The sequence below is a fragment of the Aquarana catesbeiana genome, linkage group LG13 (assembly GCF_042186555.1).
Source record: "Aquarana catesbeiana isolate 2022-GZ linkage group LG13, ASM4218655v1, whole genome shotgun sequence".
Classification (NCBI taxonomy): Eukaryota; Metazoa; Chordata; class Amphibia; order Anura; family Ranidae; genus Aquarana; species Aquarana catesbeiana.
The window spans coordinates 84,372,808-84,396,564 of NC_133336.1; the positions used below are offsets into that span (position 1 = coordinate 84,372,808).

Consider the following 23,757-nt stretch of genomic DNA (forward strand, 5'->3'; position numbering starts at 1 on the left):
CATACTGCCCACTGTTATACCCTCCACACTCCTCTACTGTACATACTGCCCCCCATCATACCCTCCACACTCCTCTCCTGCAAACAATACCCACCAGCATACCCTTCACACTCCTCTCATGTACATACTGCCCACCATCATACCCTCCACACTCCTCTCCTGTACATACTGCTCACTGTCATACCCTCCACACTCCTCTCCTGTACATACTGCCCACCATCATACCCTCCACACTCCTCTCCTGTACATACTGCCCGCCATCATACCCTCCACACTCCTCTCCTGCAAACAATACCCACCAGCATACCCTTCACACTCCTCTCCTGTACATACTGCCCACTTTCATACCCTCCACACTCCTCTCCTGTACATACTGCTCACTGTCATACCCTCCATACTCCTCTCCTCTAGATACTGCTCACCATCATACCCTCCACACCCCTCTCCTGTACATACTGCTCACTATCATACCCTCCACACTCCTCTCCTGTACATACTGCTCACTGTCATACCCCCCACACTCCTCTCCTGTACATACTGCTCACCATCATACCCTCCACACTCCTCTCCTGTACATACTGCTCACTGTCATACCCTCCACACTCCTCTCCTGTACATACTGCTAAATTGTCATACCCTTAACACTCTTCTCCTGTATATACTGCCCACTGTCATACCCTCCACACTCCTCTCCTGTACATACTGCCCACTGTCACATCCTAAATTGAATATATATATAGAAAGAAAATTCCCCTAGTGGTGGATTTTAAAGGCACATGTAAAAAGGCGTAAAGGGAGTATATACAGTATAAACAGTAATTTATTGATTGAAAACGTAGTAAAAACACAAAGCAATAATATAACAACAATTATAAGGAATACGAATCAGGTACTTGTACACAGATACAGTGTTGAACCAATACTCTTGCACCCGACGCATTTCGGAGTTACTTAGGGGGTGGGTATAAGTTTACAGAGGATTCTATATTAGAAAAAAATGTATTGACAAGAATATAATGGTAAGCATATAGGTGTACATAAACATAATAACGTTTACATACTATGCTTTTCATTTCATTTTCAGTTACGTTAACACTGTGTAGGCTGACTTGGCATTCCATAACAGTTAAAAACAAAGGCACTGACATTGTCTGTCTATGCAGCATATTCCTGATTACGGTAGATGGAAATTCATTATCATATTACCAATGTTGTTACTTCATGCGTAACAGTAAGTTTTTTATGTATAGATGTGAATAGGTGGTATTCTCTTCAAAAAAGGGGAAGAGAAAAAAAGCCCAAAAAAAAGGGCGTAGGAAGGTATGAAAACCTGGAGCTCCACTGAGGCCGAGGGCGGGTCCTGCAAAAAGACGTAATATTGCACATGTATAATGACCAACCGTTTTAATCATGTAGTGTAGACATACAGAGTTAAATAGGATATTGATAAGGCAAGTAGCCCATACCTGATAGTGGCTCAGTAGATGGCTTAAAAGGGTAACTGTTATGGAATGCCAAGTCAGCCTACACAGTGTTAACATAAGTGAAAATGAAATGAAAAGCATAGTATGTAAACGTTCTTATGTCTATGTACACCTATATGCTTACCATTATATTCTTGTCAATACATTTTTTTCTAATATAGAATTCTCTGTAAACTTATACCCACCCCTGAGGAAAGTGATTTCTCAACAAAATAAAGCATGGAGACATGAATGGGTGGGGGAGTTTGCTTTGAATATTAAAAAGATTAAATTGTGTTTTTGGTTTATGGTGCTCAGATGCAGTGCATATCTTCCTTAAAGTGTTGCTAAACCCACAACACTAAAATTAGTGTGTATATGCAGTAAAGCATGCTTGTTATACTCACTGTGGAACCTAAGGGTTTAATCCTCCCCATTGTGTAGAAAGGCTGTTTAATCCTGTCTTCTCTGATCCTCCCCTTCTTCAATGGTCCCCAATCTATCTCCTGATAAGACAGAGCCTTTGGAGTCACTCCCCACATGCTCAGTTTGGTGTGTATTGCTAGAGAGTTTTTTTTTCTCCTGGGAGAGTGCATGTGATCAGCACAGGGCCAATCAGCAATGTCCAGACAGAGGGTCAGGGGTCATGTAGCCTCATAGGACAGTCAGAGTCCTGCAAGCTTTAAGTAATAAGACTGCTATATACTGCTGATGAGAGAAGGTATTTAGCAGTTTATATTTACTAAAATAATTGCATTTCCCTGTTCTGTGTACTGTGGGAGACCAGATATAGTGAATACAGGGTCCTGGGTTTAGTAACACTTTGATATATTTGGGTGGATTTTTGGTTCTGAAAACCATTCCCAATAACGAACAATCCTTATTTAAATTTTAAAGAGCCATCTTTGTCATTACTATCTGGGAAACAAAATTATTTATACAAAAAAGTATAAAATTTCCTATTTTGATAAGTGATTAGATGAAGCTTCCATGTAGCTGCAGTATTTTCCTGTACTGACATGGTTAACAGAACGCTTGTCTGTAAGTCTTGCCAGAAATGAGCTCGCTAAGTATCTCATTAGGGAATTCCACATGCTGGATATAAAATAAAGAGGGGAACTCTCAGTCCTGCTTCATGAATGGCTCACATGCAGTATTCATGATTTTCATCTCCGTCTCCAGAGGACCGGGGATGCTGTATGATGTAACTGGCCTCCCTGCAACTCCCATTCACATCTATTAGGCGTCCAGCCAGGACTCCTCCTCCTATTTAGATTAGGTCATCCTGTCCCTATTTTTCTATGGTTACTATATAGCCTGCACTGTGGCAGCACCAGGGTCATACCGCTTCTAAGCTGAAAACCTATGGATGGCACAGCTCCTTCTTGTCTCAGCTCCTTACATCATAAGCCATGACTTGTCTCCCCCCCTCTTTATCCTGGAAACAGCATCAGCAGCATCATCATGGGCTCTGTGAACAGTCAATATTCCCACGAGCAGAGATAAACACAGGATACAAATCCCAGATTTAAAGCCATCCTTGCCTTATGCATGAATGTATGAAACCGTCTCCCTGCAATCTGTGCAGTGCTAGCCGCCAGACTGAGAAGGATAGACAGAGGTCTCTATCTTGCACAACTGAGTGAATTGGATGATGCAGAGAAGAACAGCATGTTTTTAAACGCTGAGCTAACCTTAAGCACTGTAAAGGTCACTGGCGTACAGATGGCAAATTCACTGCAGCAAATTCTTTAGTACACTGCTTTATTTCTCAATGTTGTCCCCTTGGGTTTTGGATTGTGGAATATAGAACTTGGGGGTTCTCACCAGACCTGGTGGTCACCTCTAGCTCTATCCATGAGCTGTGGTGTCAGAAAGAAACCTATTTTTACCTTAACTTTGACTGAAAAGAGCCCCCGAGCGGTTTGTTTGGAGGACCTAGAATGAAAACATCTCTTCCTTCTGTAAGCAGTTGCAGTATTGACCAGAGGGATCTTACACACCTTGGAGAGTCGTAAGCAAAGGACAGGACTCGCAATGGCCAATGAACCAGTTATACTCAATGTTTATGATATGGTAAGATAGTTTTGCTTGCTTATATTTTGATCTTTAAGTGTTAAATAGACAACCTATGTGGGGTGGTTGGAGTTGCTCGTTTAATGCTGCAGCTGGTTCTTAGAGAGCAAGCCTTTGCCTACTGTCTCAGAAACCCTGTATTCTCAGCTAGACTAATTAATAGTAATTACTAGTATTTTCCAGGTAACAATAAGTAAGTTCGTTTGTATATCAAAACAAATAATGATACTAATAATTTCAACATTTCCTTTATGTAAAACCAATTACAATAATTGTTTGCGGTCTTTCAAATTGAGATAACATGGGAGATCTAAAGCCCAATCTGTGGCCATGTCTCTTACTTGGGAATAATTTTCACTGAACTCAGGTCAGCAGAAATTGAGAAATTAATTCTTCATATTTTTATTGATGTATCGGTTTAAAGACCTAGCATGTCCATAAATCATTGTTGCATGGCAAACATCCAAAGGCAAGTGCCAGCTGCCATGTGATTTGCTACCCTCTCCACTACTATTGTAGCAATTACTATCACACCTAGGCAGGCCATTTGGAGGCAACCATAAGTAAGTCTTATAGCTCTAGTTAGTGAATTGCCATGTTTAGGCAGCAGACCAGAACTTCAGTGGATGGAGGCCACTTAAGTGGATGGAGCCCGAGCATAAGTAAGCAGCCAGTGGGTGCTTTACATGCAATTTTTGTCTATTTACTAAATTCTTGCAGTTTGGTGGATTTAGTTTTACGCCTGCCACACACAGTCAAATTTGTTCTCAGATCTGATCGAAAACCAGTAAAAATTATGTAGTGTGAAGACCTCCCTAAACGGTCTATTTAGATAATATCTAGCTTGGTGGACCCTAACATGAAACAGTAGACAAATGTTGAGTGATGATACGTATAGAAAAATATTGCTTTTCATTTCTTTGTTTTCAGTAATATGATTGGTTGAAAAACAAGTAAGAAGTTGTTCATCGCAGATACTGACAGTGTTCTTCACTTCTCACGCTTTCTCAGGTCTAGCATCAAGTGAAGTTCTCTGCCTGCTGTACTATAACCAGCTTTTTTCTTTTTTTTCTTTTATGTATGTGGTTTTTATCTTACACAGTATTCTGTCTACACTTGAGTTGATTTCATCCAACTTGTATGATTTCACTTAGAATAGATAAAAGCATGGGAGTTCAGAGTCCCCTCCCCTACCTATTTACTACTATACAGCCAGAATGTCTGATTTGCTCTCTTGCAGCATTGCAGTTCTATGAAAAACAGTTCTTAATTGTGGAAGACATAGACAACCTAAGTAAGTGTGTTTGAGACACAGACAGCAAAAAAATCATGTGCTTATGTTTCATAAATGAGGCGTGAAAAAAAAAGAACATATGAGACAATTTAGTAGAAAGATTTGAATGGATGCACAAGCAGCCAATGGCCTGTTTGCTGTTGCAACACAATATTGATTTAATGGATAGCAAATTAAATTAATGAAAATACCAATAGAATGTTCAGCCTTCATTTGATGTTAATTTTAACTGGAGCTTTGCCATCACTGCCTTGACTTTAGAAAGCATTTTTAACCCTACAACTATAATAATGGTACTGGGCTCATTTGTATATATAAAACACAAAAATTATAATAATAATAATAAGCATAAGGGTTTTGTTTATAGACAAGTAAATGTCATCATTTGCTCTTTATCAGTAGCTACTTGTTTGATGCTTACTTTCAGGCATATCTAATTATATTCATCCTTCATCACTCATATCTACTGATTTGTGTTCAGCTATTGTAATCACCTTAATATGTGAGTGATATTATTTCCTATGAAAATTGTCCACAGGATAATAGGATTCACTTAGATTAGAGGAATTGTCGCACATTTGTTGAGGACTCACTTTTATTGCTTAGCATGTGCTGCTGACGTAAAAACACCTGGGATGTGTTGAATGTTAGGAAATTTGTAGCAGATCGGTAATATGGGTGACCACTCCAGAATTGTGTAATATATTTGTTAAGTCAGTACAAAGAGCACTGATGATCTTCTAAGTTTAATAATATAGCATAGTATCATAATAAGTTAAGTCCTAAAATTCTGAAGCCACCTTGTCTTGCTGTGGTCAAGAGTGGTGAACTGTTTCCATAGCAGGTGACAACTGCCATCACTGGTTGTCTATAACAATATGGCAGTCTACGACCAGCATTATAGTTAAATTATAGTCCCCTGAGTCAACATAAAATGCAGCAGGGCATGTTCCATTGTTTCCTACAAGGCAGACAATGGGCAGGGGAATCAGTCTTACATATGAAGCAGTGTACATTAGGGTGCATGGTTCCTTTTATGAACACCTTTTAGAAATGTGATTGCCTGGGCACAGGCGTTTCCTGTTTAGTTGTAATAAGATGTGTGGTTCTCTACTGGGATTGGTGCTTTGGTATGAAGCATGTGTGCTTCTTGTGTCAGACCATAGTGTCTATTGGACAACAGGGGTTGCAGACCTTGCCTATATTACAAAAGTTACTACACACCTTTCTTCCCAGGCTAATCAAATTCAGAGAAACAGGAACTGTGCTGTAATCCCACGTGACCATGGAGACAGTAGATATACTTACAAGTTCCATTCCTATGATATACAAGCCACTCTTTTGGCTGTTAGGTGATGAGTGCAGGCCTAGTGGGATGGTGGCACTAATTAAGATGAATCAGGCAAGTTTCCAATCCTAATCAAGCTTTCAAAGAGAGTTCATTTACAAAAATGCAGATAGTATATGTGTAATCAGAAAAAATCAGTGTAAGACTTGCTAGTAGATGAGGACTCCCACAGCGTTGGGTACTTATAGTATGCAGGCTCCATAGAAGTGGATGAAAGCTGCCAATGAAAATCATTGAGGTACTCACTGACAGATCTTTACTACTTTAAACCCCCTTCTGATACAACATACTTTCCCTTTGAGCTGTTCCCAAATAATTGTCAAGTTCTATTTTTTTATATTTTTTCAACTGCAATTATGTGCACTGTGTCCTTTTCCTTCTGTCACATGCATTTAAATGCAGCCCTTGGTATGGCACTTACATCATATATAGACAAAACAAAAATAAACTAATATCACTAAACAAGCATTTGGCAAGCATATAAAAAGTACAGAAGGCAGAAGCCATTCTGTAGTTAGTCTTACAGTACCAACGGCAAATTCTATATTCTAGAAATTCAATATTTGGTTATAAGGCATTGTGCACTCTTTGTAAAACTGCTTATAAGTGTGAAATGTGTAGGAGCTGTGTCTTGTGCCGACATTTTCCACAATCTGGTTTTATGGTCAGTTCTTTTCATTGGTAGTGTATGGCTTGCACGTTGTCAATGCTCTTTTCATCCTATTGGGTTTGTCCAACAGGTTGTAAAGAGTGTCAACAATGTGCAAAGTATATATTGCCAATAAAAATGATCCATCATACAACCAGATTGTGGAAAATGTCTAATATCCTAGCTTGTTAAACAGCGATGGATACAGCTACTATATGTTTCACGCTTATAAGTGCTTTTTCTTAGAGAGTATATAATGTTATGAACAAATACTGAGCCTCTAGAATATAGAACTTGGAGTGCACTCACTCTTATGCCCCGTACACACGGTCGGATTTTCCGACGGAAAATGTGTGATAGGACCTTGTTGTCGGAAATTCCGACCGTGTGTAGGCTCCATCACACATTTTCCATCGGATTTTCCGACACACAAAGTTTGAGAGCAGGATATAAAATTTTTGTTGTCGGAAATTCCGATCGTGTGTACACAAATCCGACGGACAAAGTGCCACGCATGCTCAGAATAAATAAAGAGATGAAAGCTATTGGCCACTGCCCCGTTTATAGTCCAGACGTACGTGTTTTACGTCACTGCGTTTAGAACGATCGGATTCTCCGACAACTTTGTGTGACCGTGTGTGTGCAAGACAAGTTTGAGCCAACATCCGTCGGAAAAAATCCTAGGATTTTGTTGTCGGAATGTCCGAACAAAGTCCGACCGTGTGTACAGGGCATTAGTCTTGGAGCACTGAAGGTTAAAAAAGTGATCAAATGTTACCTGCTGCGCTTCCTATATACAATTCCTGTTTACTAAAGAGTGCTGTGAGCATTTTCATTCAAGCAAGAAAGAATCCATATTTGTTACTATGTAACTATGGTACCATAAACAACCTTGCAGTTAGCTCGCATTCTGTCAGGGAAATGGCCAAAGAATGGGTAATCCTGCCAGTACCCATCATGGCTGTGCCAGATGAATCCCCGTGCATGCACACAGGTACGTAACGGAGGCTGCACACAGACGTGTGCACGCCGTGACAGATCTTGGCGCCCTCTGGCCTATTTAAACCTGCCACTGACACATGCAGGTGCTGGATTATCATCAGCTTCCTGTGTCTCCTGTGCCCTGTATATCCTGATCCTTGGACTTCCCGCTACCGACCCTGCTTGCTGTACCTGTTTATCCTGAACCTCTGGCTTACCTCCTGACCTGTGCTCCTGTCTGTCTCATCGTGTTTGACCCTGGCTTGGCTGACTACTCTGCTATCTCCTGCCCACTGTGTATGACCTGGCTTGTTGCTGTATCCATCTCGGACTGATTCCACTGTGTATGACCCCTGGCCTGGCTACTAACTCTATTCCTGGTTCCCCTGCTGTTCCATACCTGGGATCTCTCCTTGCACGACTGCCAACACAGTTCACCCAGAGCACCCCAGCTGCCCTCTGCTAACCAGCTCTTCCAGCAGCAGTACCGGCAATCCCTGCTTCTTTGGGCACCGCACTCCCTGTATCACTTCCAGGGGTGCATTGCACTTAGCCGCAAGGGGCGCCCTCTCAGCAACCCGGCCTCACACCAGAGACTTGACAGTATAATCCAGCCATGTCTGAGGCCGGCAGAGGTGCGTCCCTGATAGAGGCTTTGTGCCAACAGGCCACTACTCTGACTAAAGCAGTCCAAAGACTGCAGAAAGGACACCTCCAGTTAGAGGGTCGGCTGCAACATTTCACAGTGCCACCTGCTTCTGTGGACCCAGGTCCATCTTCCACCAGCTCCACAGCATTTGCCCAAGAACGACCCTCTGTGGCTCCTATGGTGGTAGTTCCTCCTCCAGAACCATGAGTACCAACTCCTGAGCGATTATCCAGAGAATGACAAAAGCTCAGATCCTTCAAGAATGTCTGCTTACTGTATCTAGCCTTGCAACCCTGGACTTTTGCCATTGAGACTATTAAAGTTGGGTTCCCCATTTCCCTGTTGTCCGATGAACCCCAGACATGGGCCCACAGTTTATGGGAACAGAAAAGTCCAGTTATTAACACAGTGGATGCATTATTTGCAGCTATGGCACAGCTCTATGAAGATCCCCAACGTATGGTCACTGATGAAGCCGCTCTGCACTCACTACAGCAGGGACGGCGGCCAGTGGAGGACTATATCATGGACTTACGTTGATGGTCTGCAGACACAGGCTGGAATGAGGCAGCTCTAAAACACCAGTTCTGCCTGGAACTTTCCGAATCCCTCAAGGATGAGTTGGTCAGGGTTGGGACCCCTACTACACTCAAGGGTCTCATTCAATTGGCCATACAACTAGATAGACCCCTGCGGGAGCGACAGTCCGACCGATCACAGCCCTCCAGGCCCGCCTGGATGCTGCCTAAGGTTCCCACTCCATCAGTGCCTGTGCCCTCCAGTACATCTGCCCCTTGGATTGAACCTATGCAAGTTGGCCTGGTGCGATCTGCACTGACCCCTGATGAGAAACGTTGTCATCATCAAGCCAATCTCTGCCTCTGTTGTGGAGGAAATGGACACTTCCTATGTAATTTCCCAATAAGGCCCAGTAAGCCACTTAATTACACCCCAGTGTACTTCCAGGTCTCTGGAGCTTCTCCTTCTCATCTCATTCTCCCCATCATGTTGCAGTTGGCAGAAATGAAGGTTCGGATTTGGGCCATAATTGATTTGGGGGCATGCAGCTGCTTTCTGGACTTGAACCTGGCAAGAAACCTTAGTTTGCCTCTTCTCCACAAGAAACTGACTGGAAGTTCATCTGGCCCATGGTACCATGCCTAGTTCTGGCCCTGTCACACAAGAGACTGCTCCTCTCCTTGTTGCTACTCCTGATGGCCATCAGGAATTCATACGCTTTGACGTCCTGAGTTCACCTATGTTCCCAGTCATCTTGGGTATTACTTGGCTCCAAGCGCATAATCCCCAGATCAATTGGATCAAGAGGGAGGTTCTGTTCACCTCTACCTACTGCCAGCAGCACTGCCTTGTCCTTGAATCCAGAGATGCCACCAGTTGCCTGACAGCCCAACCTGTATCTGCCTATAGCCAAAGTGTACCACCAGGAGTTCCTGGATGTCTTTGATAAGAGAAAAGCTGATGTTCTACCACCACATCGGCCATATGACTGTCCTATTGAATTATTCCCAGGGGCCGAAATCCCATTTGGATGCATATTTCCCTCTCTGAGATGGAGTTAGGAACATTTCGACAATACATAGATGAAAACTTAGAAAAAGGCTTCATCCATCCTTCTTCCTCTCCTGCCGGTGCCGGTATTTTCTTTGTCAAATAAAAAGACAAGACATTAAGATCATATGTGGACTACAGGGAGCTTAATAAGATCACCATAAAGAACCGCTACCCTCTTCCTCTAGTCCCTAAACTCTTTCAGAGGTTCCGTACTGCTCAGATATTTACCAAACTTGACCTACGGGGGGCCTACAATCTTGTTCGCATCCGAGAGGGTGACGAATGGAAAACAGCGTTCAGAATGCAGTTTAGACATTTTGAGTATTTAGTAATGCCATTTTGACTCTGTAACGCCCTGGCCACGTTCCAACATTTTGTAAATGATATTTTCCGGAAATATCTAGACTACTTTGTTATCATCTACCAGGATGACATCCTCATATTTTCAGCTACCTTGGAGCTTCATCGAACACATGTGAAGACAGTGTTGCACACATTAAGGAAGCATGGACTTTACGTGAAAGCCAAAAAGTGCGATTTCGAAAAGAAATCAATACAGTTTCTGGGGCTAATCATCTCCACTGGTGGTGTTGCTATGGATCCACAAAAAATGCAAGCAATCCTAGACTGGCCAAGAAGGGGGTGCAAAAATTTGTGGGCTTCGCAAATTTTTATAGGAGGTTTATAAGGAACTTCTCTTCCATCATCTCTACTATAACCCAAGTAACCCGCCTGCATGCTCATTTCCTGTGGTCTCCAGAAGCACAATCTACTTTTGACAAACTGAAATCTTTATTCACCTCTGCATCAATCCTACAACACCTTGATCCTGCCCTGCCCTACATCTTAGAGGTCGATGCCTCAGAAGTAGTCACAGGGGCAGTATTATCACAACGCCAGGGGCCTAAGTCTTTGTTTCACCCCGTGGCCTTCTCCTCACGGAAAATGAGCCAGCCAGAGAAGAATTATGATGTAGGCGATTGAGAACTCTCCTTGCACGGCTGCCAACACAGCTCACCCAGCGCACCCCAGCTGCCCTCTGCTAACCAGCTCATCCAGCAGCAGTTCCAGTAATCCGTGCTTCCTTGGGCACCGCACTCCCTGTATCACTCCCAGGGGTTTGTTGCACTCTCAGCAACCTGGCCTCACACCAGAGACTTGACACATTCACACCTTACACCAACTTTCAGTTAGCCCGCATTCACACCTTACACCACCTTGCAGTTAGCCTTAATTCACATCTTACACCACATTGCAGTTGGCCCGCATTCACACCTTATACCACCCTGCAGTTAGCCCGCATTCACACCTTATTTAGGACTCTTTCAGACAGCCAGACTCCGACAGTGGATGTGCCTGCTCAGTGAGGAATCTGTCTGCTGATCCCCACTGAGCAGGTGGATGACAGGTCTGTGTCCACTCCGTTTTCCTGTATTGGCCGTCAGATGGAAACCGATCGCCTGTCTGTTTCCATCCGACTGTCATCCGATCCGCCAGACCAATGGGGAGCCAGTCCCCCATCCGCCTATTTTTAGCGGATAAGATCGGATGTTGACGGGTGTCAACGGACACATGTCTGTTGACATCTGCCGCTCCATAGAGGGCAATAGATGGTCTGATTGGGTCCGCCTAAATAACTGACAGGAGGACCTGATTAAAGCTTTGGACCCACTCTGAAGATCCTTAGTGTGCTGGTGACATTTGTTTACTTCAAGCATAAGATGCTCAAAAACATGCGTGGTGCACATTTACACGCTTTCCCATTGAAGTCTATGGGACCAAAAAGAACTGAATATGCTCAAAAAAGAGCATAGGGCCTAGAGCGTAGACTGAACGTACAAGTGTGAACAGGGTCAATTAGAAATAATGGCATTCTGCATGTTGAGCATAGTCAGGCATAGGAAAAGGAGCAGAAGAACGCTCAAGTATGAATGGGGGGCTTAAGATCACTGTTTATCCCAAATTCCAGACCACACACGCTTTCTCATAGGACATGGGACTTTACTTTCTAGGTGCTAATTGTAATGAGTAAATATGCCCGCCCACTTATACATACAGTGTATACGCACAAACTCTATATTAAAAAAAGCTGTGTTGAAATATTAAAGTGACCCTGTCAGAGGGAAAAACAGAACAAAAAATGTCCTGTAAAGGAAGATACTTGGTCTATAACTTGTTGGTTGAATCTTCCCTTTGCTGCAGAGCTTTGCCTCCTAGAAGGATCACTTTCAGGTATGTTGGATACCTGGTTGCCCGCCATGCTCCTGCGTTTCTCCCCTTCCCCCCCATCAGACAGGCATCCAACACTTCCAGAAGTGTATTAGATGTGAAGATTCTTAGGGGAAGCATAGTTTAGGAGGTAAGGTTCATAAAAACAGGAGTCAGACCAGGTTAGTAAAAAGTCTCTTCCCTTGCAAGACATTTGAGATGATATTTGTCCCCCCCCCCCCCACAGAGTCACTTTGATAAGATATTGATAAGATTATATACATCAAGCTGATGTCTTCTATGTGTTTATTTGAACAAACAAGAAAAACACTAAACACTGTCTTTAACACCCTCAGTGTCATCCTGTATATTCTGCGCTTAGGCTATATTTAAGCATTGCGTCATCACAACAGGAGTCTGTATTTTCCTCCAGAGCTTAGTTTTTCCACCAATAGGGTGTTTACTCCCTTCTATTCAATGAACAGTCATCTGCAATCTCACCCACATAGTAAACTGCCTTCCCCATAGTTTCCAGTATGGGCACCTAACGTCTTGGATTTTATTTGTCATGGACAACACAATTCCTCCCCTGCTACCTAACAAGCAAAGCAATTTCAGTCTCTGCAAGGATCAACCAACTGAAGAAAACATTTAATCTATCTGAAAATAAGCCTGGAATTGGTAAAAATAAAATATTTTTATGGGGTATTACATTTTGTTATGGAAGATTTTACGTTTCTTTTCATCTTAAAGCAATGTTCTACTTTCTTCAAGAAATTTGTGGTTTTCAAGGTGCAATCTTGGACTAAGCCCAATTGTTCTGAGGCCTCTGGCAGGCTGGGCTCTGTTCAAAGGTCTCCATGAAACAATTGATTCACAGGTGTTGGAGAATAAAGATCACTGCTTCTTTTCAAAAGTCCTGGAGCTAAGAGGTTTCCACAGTGCTTGGTGAAAGTGTGAGACTCTTATCACCTCATACAGTTTAGTATGTGTATTTTGTGTTAGCAATTTGCAATTTCTTTGAATACACCTGTACATAACTGGAGTTAATGCATGGCCTGTTTATCTACCTGCACTTATAATTTAAAGAGAAACTACAATGTACTTTTCTGTAAAAATACATTAATAAATATTGTTAAAGTGTATGTACAGCCAAAACATTTTTGAATTTTGGCTAGTGCAGGGAAGGGTTAAAGCCCACGTCAGGCTTCTTCTGTTGTAAAGATTTCCCTTCACTTCCTGTCCCCTCCACAAAGTAAGGGGAATATACATCTTGTCACCAGAACATATGTCACCATGGGACAACTTCCCCACCTCTTGCTCTCGTGACAACTCTATTATTAAATTTGAATTCCGTGTTTACTATGACCTTAGTCTGTTTGGGCCAAGCTGGCCCAAACAATCTATTTCCAAAACTAACTCATGCAGCTGCTGTTTGCACTGTACTATACTATAGTAGCATCAGCTACATACAGTATGTGGTGCTGTGTTCTGCAGCATTACTGGCAAACTAAATTGAGCTCACCTGAATGCTTCTCAGTTATTCAGGGGAAACTTTGTATTATTATCAATGAATATAAGGCTTTCTTCCGATTGGCCAAGAAGGAAATCATGACGTCATACTCCCACCTCTCCACCTCAGCCAATCAGAGCCTTGTATTCATTGATATAAATACAAGGCTTTTCCTGAATAACTGAGAAGCATTCAGGTCGACTCAATTTAGTTCCAGCTGTAGAGAGGAAGAGGAAGTCGCAACTTACTGCTTACTCTAAGTGGAGAGAGAGAAGAATGAAGGAAGAGCCAGCTAAATGTAGTTTCCTAGTTAAAAAGGTTTAATAGCAATGGATTTAAAACATATAATATAAAAGTATGCTCATCTGGTGCAGTGGTAGTAGATTTTAGTCCCTCCAGAACGCGTACCCTTCCTCTCATCTGGTCCTCCCATCTTTCCGGCGACATCACTTCTGCCGTGCATTGGTCTTTTGGGGCTCCTTCAGGCTCCTGAGCTAGCCATCACCATCTCCAGCAGCCAGAACCGATGCCAGCGGACCCACAGGACAGATGCAGGAGGGACTAACATCTACAACCATTGCACCAGATGAGCATACTTTTATCTTATTCTTTTGTGAGTGTTTTAAATCCATTGCTAATAAACCTTTTTAACTGGGATACTACACTTAGCTGGCGCTTCCTTACTTCTTCTGTCTTTCTACTTGGTTTACACAGAGCCAGTCACAACTCTGAGGATAGCAGCGGCAGGTGGTCTCGTGCCCCCTCTTATTTTGCCTACAATGGATAAGAGACATTTATGGACTTGTTGTAACCTGGATTTTCTGGGTCATAGATATATATGCTGGCTGGACAATTTATTTTCTGTGTACCAGAAGCTGATGCTACTACAGTATAGTACAGTGCAAACTGCAGCTGAATCAGTTAATATTGGAAAAAGTTTGAGCCAGCTAGGCCCAGGTTACCTGTTTATAGTCATAATAAACATGGAATTCTACTCTAAGGATTTACTTTTTGTCTCAATGACAATGGTCACCAGGACAGACTGGTAAATCTTCTCAGCTGGGACACAGACAGCAAAAGAAAAAAACTAAGCAGAGGGTCTAACCCCTTACCAATCCATTAAAAAAAAAATGTTTTCTTTACTTGTACTTTAAATTCATTTTGAAGGCATTGTATGCTTTTAAATGTTTTAACTATGTGTTTTAGTTTTATTTCCTGTGTCATTATCTTTGCTTACCTTGTAACGACGGGCTCACATGTTGTGGCTGCAGTTAGTAACCGAGCATGTCCCTATTCGCTAAGGGGACAAGCAATTACCTGTTCTTAGCTACACAGTGCCCAATCTGTGATTTGCCAGTTCTTCTGTGCTGCATCACAAATTTGGAAGTGCTAATGTGATGGAGCAATCTTTCCCTTTTTACTCTGCCTGTTTGTGTCTGTTTCAGGTCGAATTACTATGCAGTGTTCACCTGCAGAGAACCAGATTGAGAGACCCAGGTATTATGGGATATGCAGGAGTGTTAGTTCCTAGACTACAGCCAGTGGTCATGCATTACCTGTGCAGTGTCATGCAGCATGCCTCAAGTTTGAACATTGATTTACTCTACTATAGGCTGTGTGAACAGAGCAACAAATGACACCATGAAACTACATGATCAATGCACATCTTAAGCGTATAAAAAACACAAGGTGTAGGTGGAAAGGTTTATAATGCCTTCAATATAATTTGTGAATCAATCTTTGCATTTTACATGCTTATGTTCCATATAGTTACAATTTGATTTCTTACATTTTTAAAATTATGTTTGTTTTTTTAGGCAGTCATCAATTTTGCAACAAAACAATCTCTGAGTTCACAGGATGTGCCACATAGGGCCTGATGTATCAATGTGTTTTCCCCCACAGCCGGCAATCGGATGGTAATGTTCAAGGCTCACTGGGATTGGTTGCTGCGGCTAAAGAACTCTAGTTCTCAGCAAGAACATGTTGATACATTAGGCCTATAGAGAGTTGATTGTTCTTATCCAGCCTGAGCAGTATGATTGACTTGCACTGAGACAAAGGCACAAAAAACAAAAATCACTGAATAGCACTACTAAGCAGGAGGCAAAGTCTGTGTGTATAATTAGCATATACAGCTGGCCCAGGTACATATACATTTACATATTTTACATTACCACAATGTTTTAAGAACAATAATGCACATTGGTAAAAGTATTTATAAGCTGCTCATGCTCAAGTGTATATCAAAACAACCTGCCTTTATTAATTGATAACAATAAGCTCATATCAATGTAGCACCCTCCTAATGTAGGTTGCTAGGCATATTTAACTTTGACTCCTTCTGCAATAAAGGGTGCAGTAAATGTTATTCTGGCCTGTTCAGGGTCTCACAGGCTGGGAGTTTGATTGCTCCCCCTGTCTCTGAAAGAAGCTTCCAGAGCTTAGGGTGGGAGACTCAAAACAACCAGCCTAAAACATTATCAGGTTCCAGCCAATCCCTGGGGTGGAGTGTTCAGCAGGGGGTACGGAATGGTGATAAATAGACTGAGACACTGGAGAGAAGGGTTCCTTCTCCTCTGAGGGTTCCAGAGGTATAGGGACTCTTGCTCTCAGACAGCTCATGGATTTTACAAATGCTCTATAGTGGAGGAGGTCGGCAACCTGTAGATCGTGATCTACCCATCGACCGCCGGCAGGTGACGGGTAGATTGTGACCACGTCCCTGCTTTGCCGACCTGCGCTCCTTCCCCCAGCTTACTCAACCACTCCCATCCTCATGTCAAAGTGGAGAGCGGGAGGCAGCACAGCTTAGGACAGAAGGCTGGAGCAGAGCTGCCCAAATTAACTTTTCAAGTGAACCAGCACGTGATTGGTTGCTAAGACACAGAGCAGTCCTAGCAACCAATCAACAGCTTGTTAATATGAAAAGTTAACTCCGGCAGCTCTTGCTCCCACCCTCTGTCCAGAACTATGCTGCCTCCTGCTCTCACCTGTGATGCACTCCTGAATCTGAATAGGTGGAAGCAGTAAATGAGACTGCCCTATGTGTGTGTGTGTGTGTGTGTGTGTGGGGGGGGGGGGGTTGATGTGAAGAAAGCAGAGGACAGTGCTTTAGAGGGGCACAGGACAATACTGTGGGCGGGGGGGGGGGGGTGAGGAGAAGTGTACATTAATATAGGGGGGATGCTGTGAAGGGGGCAAAGGACACTATTGTGGAGATTGATTTAAAGGGGGAACAGAGGACACTACTGTGGGGGGTGATGTGAAGAGGGGGAGAGGATACTTCTGGGACACACTGGGGATTATTTAAGAAAGGCAAATCCACTTTGAACTGAAAGTGCACTTGGATGTGCAGTCGCTCTAAATCTAAGGGGTAGATCTGAAATGAGTGGAAGCGCTGCTGATTTTATCATCCAATCATGTGCAAGCTAAAATGCTGTTTTTTATTTTCCTTGCATGTCCCCCTCGGATCTACAGCGACTTTACTTCCAAGTGCACTTGCAGTACAAAGTGGATTTTCCTTTAGTAAATAACCCCCACTGTCTTCCTCATGCCATTGTTTTATCGGGGGCTTGATAGTTTTTTTTTAAACAGTGCAGCACCCTGAAGATACCCTGAAGATATTTGATCTCTTCCATGTTGTCAGGTAGATTTCCACCTCTCAAAGGTCGCCAACCCCTTCTCTGCCAGGACTGGGGGCTTTAATGGACCTTGCTCAGCTGATTGCAGAATCATACCACAAGGGATCTGGTCCTGAGAGGTGCCGTCTCACTCACTGGACTCTGTCTGGAGGAAGCTGGAAGGAATTAAAACATGATTTTCGGTCATAAAAAATTAGCAAATGTTAATGCATGTTACTGAAAATGGCTCATAGTTTAGTGCATTGAATCTTTTGTTCTATCACCATGTTGATTATACTTGGCTAAATCCACTTTAAGGAAAAAGCTACCATCGGGAAAATGTAGGGTCTGGACTACTAATAAGGGGTACAGGGTCAGCAGGAGGGCCCAGGTTCAGCTTGAAAACAGAATGAATCCCTGCATGAATGAAGTCTGGGGGTGGAACTCTTGTTCACACCCTACTGCTGACTGGTGAGGAGGAGCTTATGAGCCTGTGCGTCACCAAGGGGGCCAGGTTTAGCTTGGAAGCAGAATGGGTCCCCTGTAGATCAGGTCTGGAAATTGCAGTCTTGTTCTCATCCTACTGATGACTGACTTATGGACCCAGGCTCTTCATTAGGAGGGCTTGGGTTAAGCTTATAAGCATGATTAGTGCCCATGTAGATGAGTTCTAGGAGTGACAGTCCTGTTTTCACTCTACTGATGACTGGCGAGGAGCCTCGGGCTCCATCACCTCAGCAGAGGGACACAGGTTAGGTTTGGAAGTAGGATGCATCCCTGTATAGCTGAGGTTTTGAAGTGGCAGTCCTGTTCCACCCTGCTGATGACTAGCAAGGAGGAGCTACATCAGAAGCTCTGAGGGCTACTAATAGCTGACAGAGGATAGACACTGTAATGTCTGATAGGACATTGATGGCAAAACAAAAAACCTGACAGTGGTTTTAGCTGTTTTTTACTCTTTCCAAGATAAAAAAAAAAATGTAATTCAAATTTCTGAATAAGTATAGGGTCACCATGTATTCTGGCACTCCGTATTTAAAAAAAGTTGGATTTATCTTAATCATTCTAAACAGTTTTAGTTACTGTAGGAGTCAGAAAGGAATGAGCATAATTCATATTTCACTGCTACAAATAAAGAATTCTTTTGATATGTGAACGTTGGTTGCTATGAACGTTACGTATGATGCCTGATTAAATAAAGCCGTGTCTATTCTTAGGCACTTGATATTATTTGTGAAACTCCATGCTGTAAGCTAGCCTACAGTCTAGGCAGCAGCATCAAATGAGGACATACAGTATGTATCTGAGCAACTACATATTAGTATGAAAAGCTGCACCACAAGTAAAGTGGCTGCATTCTATAATAATGCACTCCCAGGAGAATGCCTCTATTCAGAATCATTGTTGCTTTTCTGCGCTCGCTCCTTTATTTAGATTATGCATCATGTAGGTGGAGGCTCAGTTCAATAACACATTCATCTACATTGTGCACAATAAATATAATATGTAGGATTTTCATAGCAACAAAGTAATCTATTGATGGCTAACACCCAGATTTCTGTAGGCAATTCAAAATGAGTTTGCTGATTGAAATTGTTTCTGACCCAGTTTAGAAACCGCAAATTAAATTGTTCCCATGGATAGAAAAGTGAAATATATCAAACTGTTGCCTTTTTTGTGTAGTGGAAGCATGTGGTGCCTTTCAGTTATTTTAGATTGTGTATAGAGCACTCTAGGAGCCCACCATGCTGGGGCACTCCAATATGCTAATAGCAATTATTTATGCGGTCACCAGCTTGGCCTGGTCCTTCTGAAGCTTAAAATTGGCTAGTGATGCTGTTCATAACAGTGATAGGCCAACAGAAAGGTGTGGAGGGAGCGGCACACAGGCAGCGACGATGGAAGCTGAACATTTTGCATATCAAAACTATCCGCTATTCAGGTCTCTTCAAAGAATCACATACACACTGGAAATGACTGCAATATAAAGCAAAGAGTTGTCTCTTTTTCTATCCATAGGCCTAGTTTAAAGGACCCGTAAACCTCAACCACAAATCAACTGATTTCCCGTAGACATCAGAGGGTGGTCTGATAAGCTGGCACAATCCAATCACCTTCAGGTCACTCATTCTATCAAGATCTCTACAAATATTTAAATAACACATACACTGTGGTTATGCTGATTACATTAAGGGAATTACTCAGAAAGTGAATGGAGAAAAGATTACCCTGAATAAATAAAATCAAATATCATATTTTTAGATTTTTGACAGTGGAATTTTCTTACGGGAAGGAGAACCAGTTTTGGGAAGAAAGAACATTTTGAATGTTGGCTATAATAGAGGAATACATTTCCAGTGTTATAGCTATTGGGTCAGGGTATTATGTTTATCCTGCAGGTAATTCTATAACTATTAAAATTATTGCATACAGAATGTGTTTTTTTTAGCTACCTAGATTATATTTTACCAGTATAATGAATATTTATTGAATGTACAATATGTACAATATGTTGATTTCATATAAATAAAGCTTTAAAAAAAGTGTTGATTTTCTTATAAATAAAACAAGAAAAGAAAGAAAAAAAATAAACCTGTATGGAATGAAACAGGTAGGATGCCAGGGAGATCTTCTTGAAATGCCCAATTGTTTCTGGCTTCATTATTTTGGGTATTTCCCAACAAAAATGTCATATGTTAAAAATTTGGCATCCATTTTTTTAACACAAAAAGCCTGTTTCAAAATGAAATAATCTTCTTTTATCAGCTGTACATTTATTGCCATTTTTTTTCTAAACATTTCCCTGTGTTTTTAAACCTAACGCCAGCCACATATTTTGTCTTAGTTTTGGATACAGTAGGAAATAATTCAAATTGGCAATTTTTTATTTACATCTGTGAGAGAAAGGCACAGACAGCCATAAAAACTTTATCAGAGTTTCTAACTTTCCCCATGCTACTAAAATGTGTTGTGATTCATGCACATGGTTAGCTAGGGGGTAGTAAAACCAGGCAGTTGAGTTGCAGTTTTTTACCACCACCTGTCCACATACCTAAACACAGACACACAACTGCTCAGGACTGTACTCATGTCAAAAATTAAAGAGCATGTTGGATTCGGTGGTCCTTACTGCCACTGAGCACGACTCATACAGGTCTGTAGGGCTGTGCCGCAACCACCCTGTAACCATGTGCAGTGTGGCATTAAAAGGGTTAAATCCGGCATTGATGAGGAAACACATCACCTCCTCACCGCCTGTTAAATGCCTCTGAAAAGCAATCCACCACAGAACACTTTTTCAGAGGGTCAGCAACAGCTGCCACACACATGAAGGAACCCTCACGCAGATATATCTTACAGAGGATCTAACCCTCCCCTGCTATATCCAAAACAAAATAAAACATTTTGCCTAGAGTTGGTCCTTCAGTAAATCTGAATACTTGTTCAGGTCTGTTTTATGTCTGATTTTTTTATTACTAAAACACTCTACTGATGTGACTAATCAACTTTAGTTAGTAGAAGCAATCCCTGAATTGTCTAGGGTGCAAATACCACTTGTAGGCCATTAACCTTAATCCCTGATATGTAAAAATAGCACTCAGCCCAATTTTCCTTAGTGACACATATTACTATATGCTTTCTAGAAGTCATTTCCTCTAGTCTCCCGATAGGTGTTAAGTACACCATTGGGGTTACTGTCATGGCATCTCAAACACACCCATCAGAAATTTGAGCTCCAAGCTGATGACGAAAGAAATGGAAAACACAGTGAATCCCTCAACCCCTCAGTGAATCACTCAATTCCCCAGCAAATCACTCAGTGCCCCGGGTAATCACTCAGTCCCCCAGTAAATCACTCAATCCTCCATCAAAGCACTAAATCTCTCAGGGAATCACTCAGTTCCCCAGTGAATCATTCAATCCCTCAGCAAATCACTCAATCCCCTATTGTATCACTTAGTTCCCCAGTAAATCACTTAAACCCCCAAACGAATCACTCAATCTCTCAGGGAATCATTCAGTTCCCCAGTGAATCGTTCAATCCCTCAGCAAATCACTCAATACCCCAGCGAATCACTAAATCCCTCAGGGAATCACTCAATCCCCCATCGAATCACTTAGTTCCCCAGTGAATCACTAAATCCCCGAGTGAATCACTCAATTCCCAGCGAATCACTCAGTTCCCCAGTGCATCACTCAATTTCCCAGTGGATCACTCAGTTCCCTCTGGTAATCACTCAGTCCCCCAGTAAATCACTCAATCCCCTATCAAATCACCAAATCTCTCAGGGAATCACTCAGTTCCCCAGTGCATCATTCAATCCCTCAGCAAATCACTCAATCCCCCAGCGAATCACTTAGTTCCCCAGTGAATCACTCAGTCCCCCAGTCAATCACTCAATCCCCCATCGAATCACTTAGTTCCCCAGTGAGTCAATCCCCCATCGAATCACTCAATCTCTCAGGGAATCACTCAGTTCCCCAGTGAATTGTTTAATCCCTCAGCAAATCACTCAATACCCCAGCGAATCACTCAATCCCTCAGGGAATCACTCAATCCCCCATCGAATCACTTAGTTCCCCAGTGAATCACTCAATCCCTGAGTGAATTACTCAATTCCCAGCGAATCACTCAGTTCCTCAGTGCATCACTCAATTCACCAGTGGATCACTCAGTGCCCCCTGGTAATCACTCAGTCCCCCAGTAAATCACTCAATCCCCTATTAGATCACCAAATCTCTCAGGGAATCACTCAGTTCCCCAGTGAATCATTCAATCCCTCAGCAAATCACTCAATCCCCCAGCGAATCACTTAGTTCCCCAATGAATCACTCAATCCCCATTCGAATCATTCAATCTCTCAGGGAATCACTCAGTTCCCCAGTGAATCGTTCAATCCCTCAGCAAATCACTCAATCCCCCAGCGAATCACTTAGTTCCCCAGTGAATCACTCAGTCCCCCAGTCAATCACTCAATCCCCCAGCGAATCACTCAATCCCCCATCGAATCACTTAGTTCACCAGTGAATCAATCAATCCATCATCGAATCACTGAATCTCTCAGGGAATCACTCAGTTCCCCAGTGAATCGTTCAATCCCTCAGCAAATCACTCAATACCCCAGCGAATCACTCAATCCCTCAGTGAATCACTCAATCCCCCATCAAATCACTTAGTTCCCCAGTGAATCACTCAATCCCCCAGTGAATCACTCAATTCCCAGCGAATCACTCAGTTCCCCAGTGCATCACTCAATTTCCCAGTGGATCACTCAGTTCCCTCTGGTAATCACTCAGTCCCCCAGTAAATCACTCAATCCCCTATCAAATCACCAAATCTCTCAGGGAATCACTCAGTTCCCCAGTGCATCATTCAATCCCTCAGCAAATCACTCAATCCCCCAGCGAATCACTTAGTTCCCCAGTGAATCACTCAGTCCCCCAGTCAATCACTCAATCCCCCATCGAATCACTTAGTTCCCCAGTGAGTCAATTCCCCATCGAATCACTCAATCTCTCAGGGAATCACTCAGTTCCCCAGTGAATTGTTTAATCCCTCAGCAAATCACTCAATACCCCAGCGAATCACTCAATCCCTCAGGGAATCACTCAATCCCCCATCAAATCACTTAGTTCCCCAGTGAATCACTCAATCCCTGAGTGAATCACTCAATTCCCAGCGAATCACTCAGTTCCCCAGTGCATCACTCAATTCACCAGTGGATCACTCAGTGCCCCCTGGTAATCACTCAGTCCCCCAGTAAATCACTCAATCCCCTATTAAATCACCAAATCTCTCAGGGAATCACTCAGTTCCCCAGTGAATCATTCAATCCCTCAGCAAATCACTCAATCCCCCAGCGAATCACTTAGTTCCCCAATGAATCACTCAATCCCCATTCGAATCATTCAATCTCTCAGGGAATCACTCAGTTCCCCAGTGAATCGTTCAATCCCTCAGCAAATCACTCAATCCCCCAGCGAATCACTTAGTTCCCCAGTGAATCACTCAGTCCCCCAGTCAATCACTCAATCCCCCAGCGAATCACTCAATCCCCCATCGAATCACTTAGTTCACCAGTGAATCAATCAATCCATCATCGAATCACTGAATCTCTCAGGGAATCACTCAGTTCCCCAGTGAATCGTTCAATCCCTCAGCAAATCACTCAATACCCCAGCGAATCACTCAATCCCTCAGTGAATCACTCAATCCCCCATCAAACCACTTAGTTCCCCAGTGAATCACTCAATCCCCCAGTGAATCACTCAATTCCCAGCGAATCACTCAGTTCCCCAGTGCATCACTCAATTCCCCAGTGGATCACTCAGTGCCCCCTGGTAATCACTCAATCCCCCGGTGAATCACTCAATCCCCCC

At 42.7% G+C, this 23,757-nt stretch overlaps 1 protein-coding gene across 1 annotated transcript in view; it reads left to right on the forward strand.

The window, feature by feature from the left end:
* Positions 1-2,687: 2,687 nt before the first annotated feature.
* The window catches only part of LOC141117415 (deubiquitinase DESI2-like), a 208,843-nt gene continuing 187,773 nt past the window's right edge, over positions 2,688-23,757 (forward strand). The window contains exon 1 of the mRNA XM_073610273.1: positions 2,688-3,539. Coding sequence (XP_073466374.1) covers positions 3,501-3,539 — 39 coding nt within the window. The 5' untranslated portion in view covers positions 2,688-3,500. The remainder of the gene's footprint in view (positions 3,540-23,757) is intronic.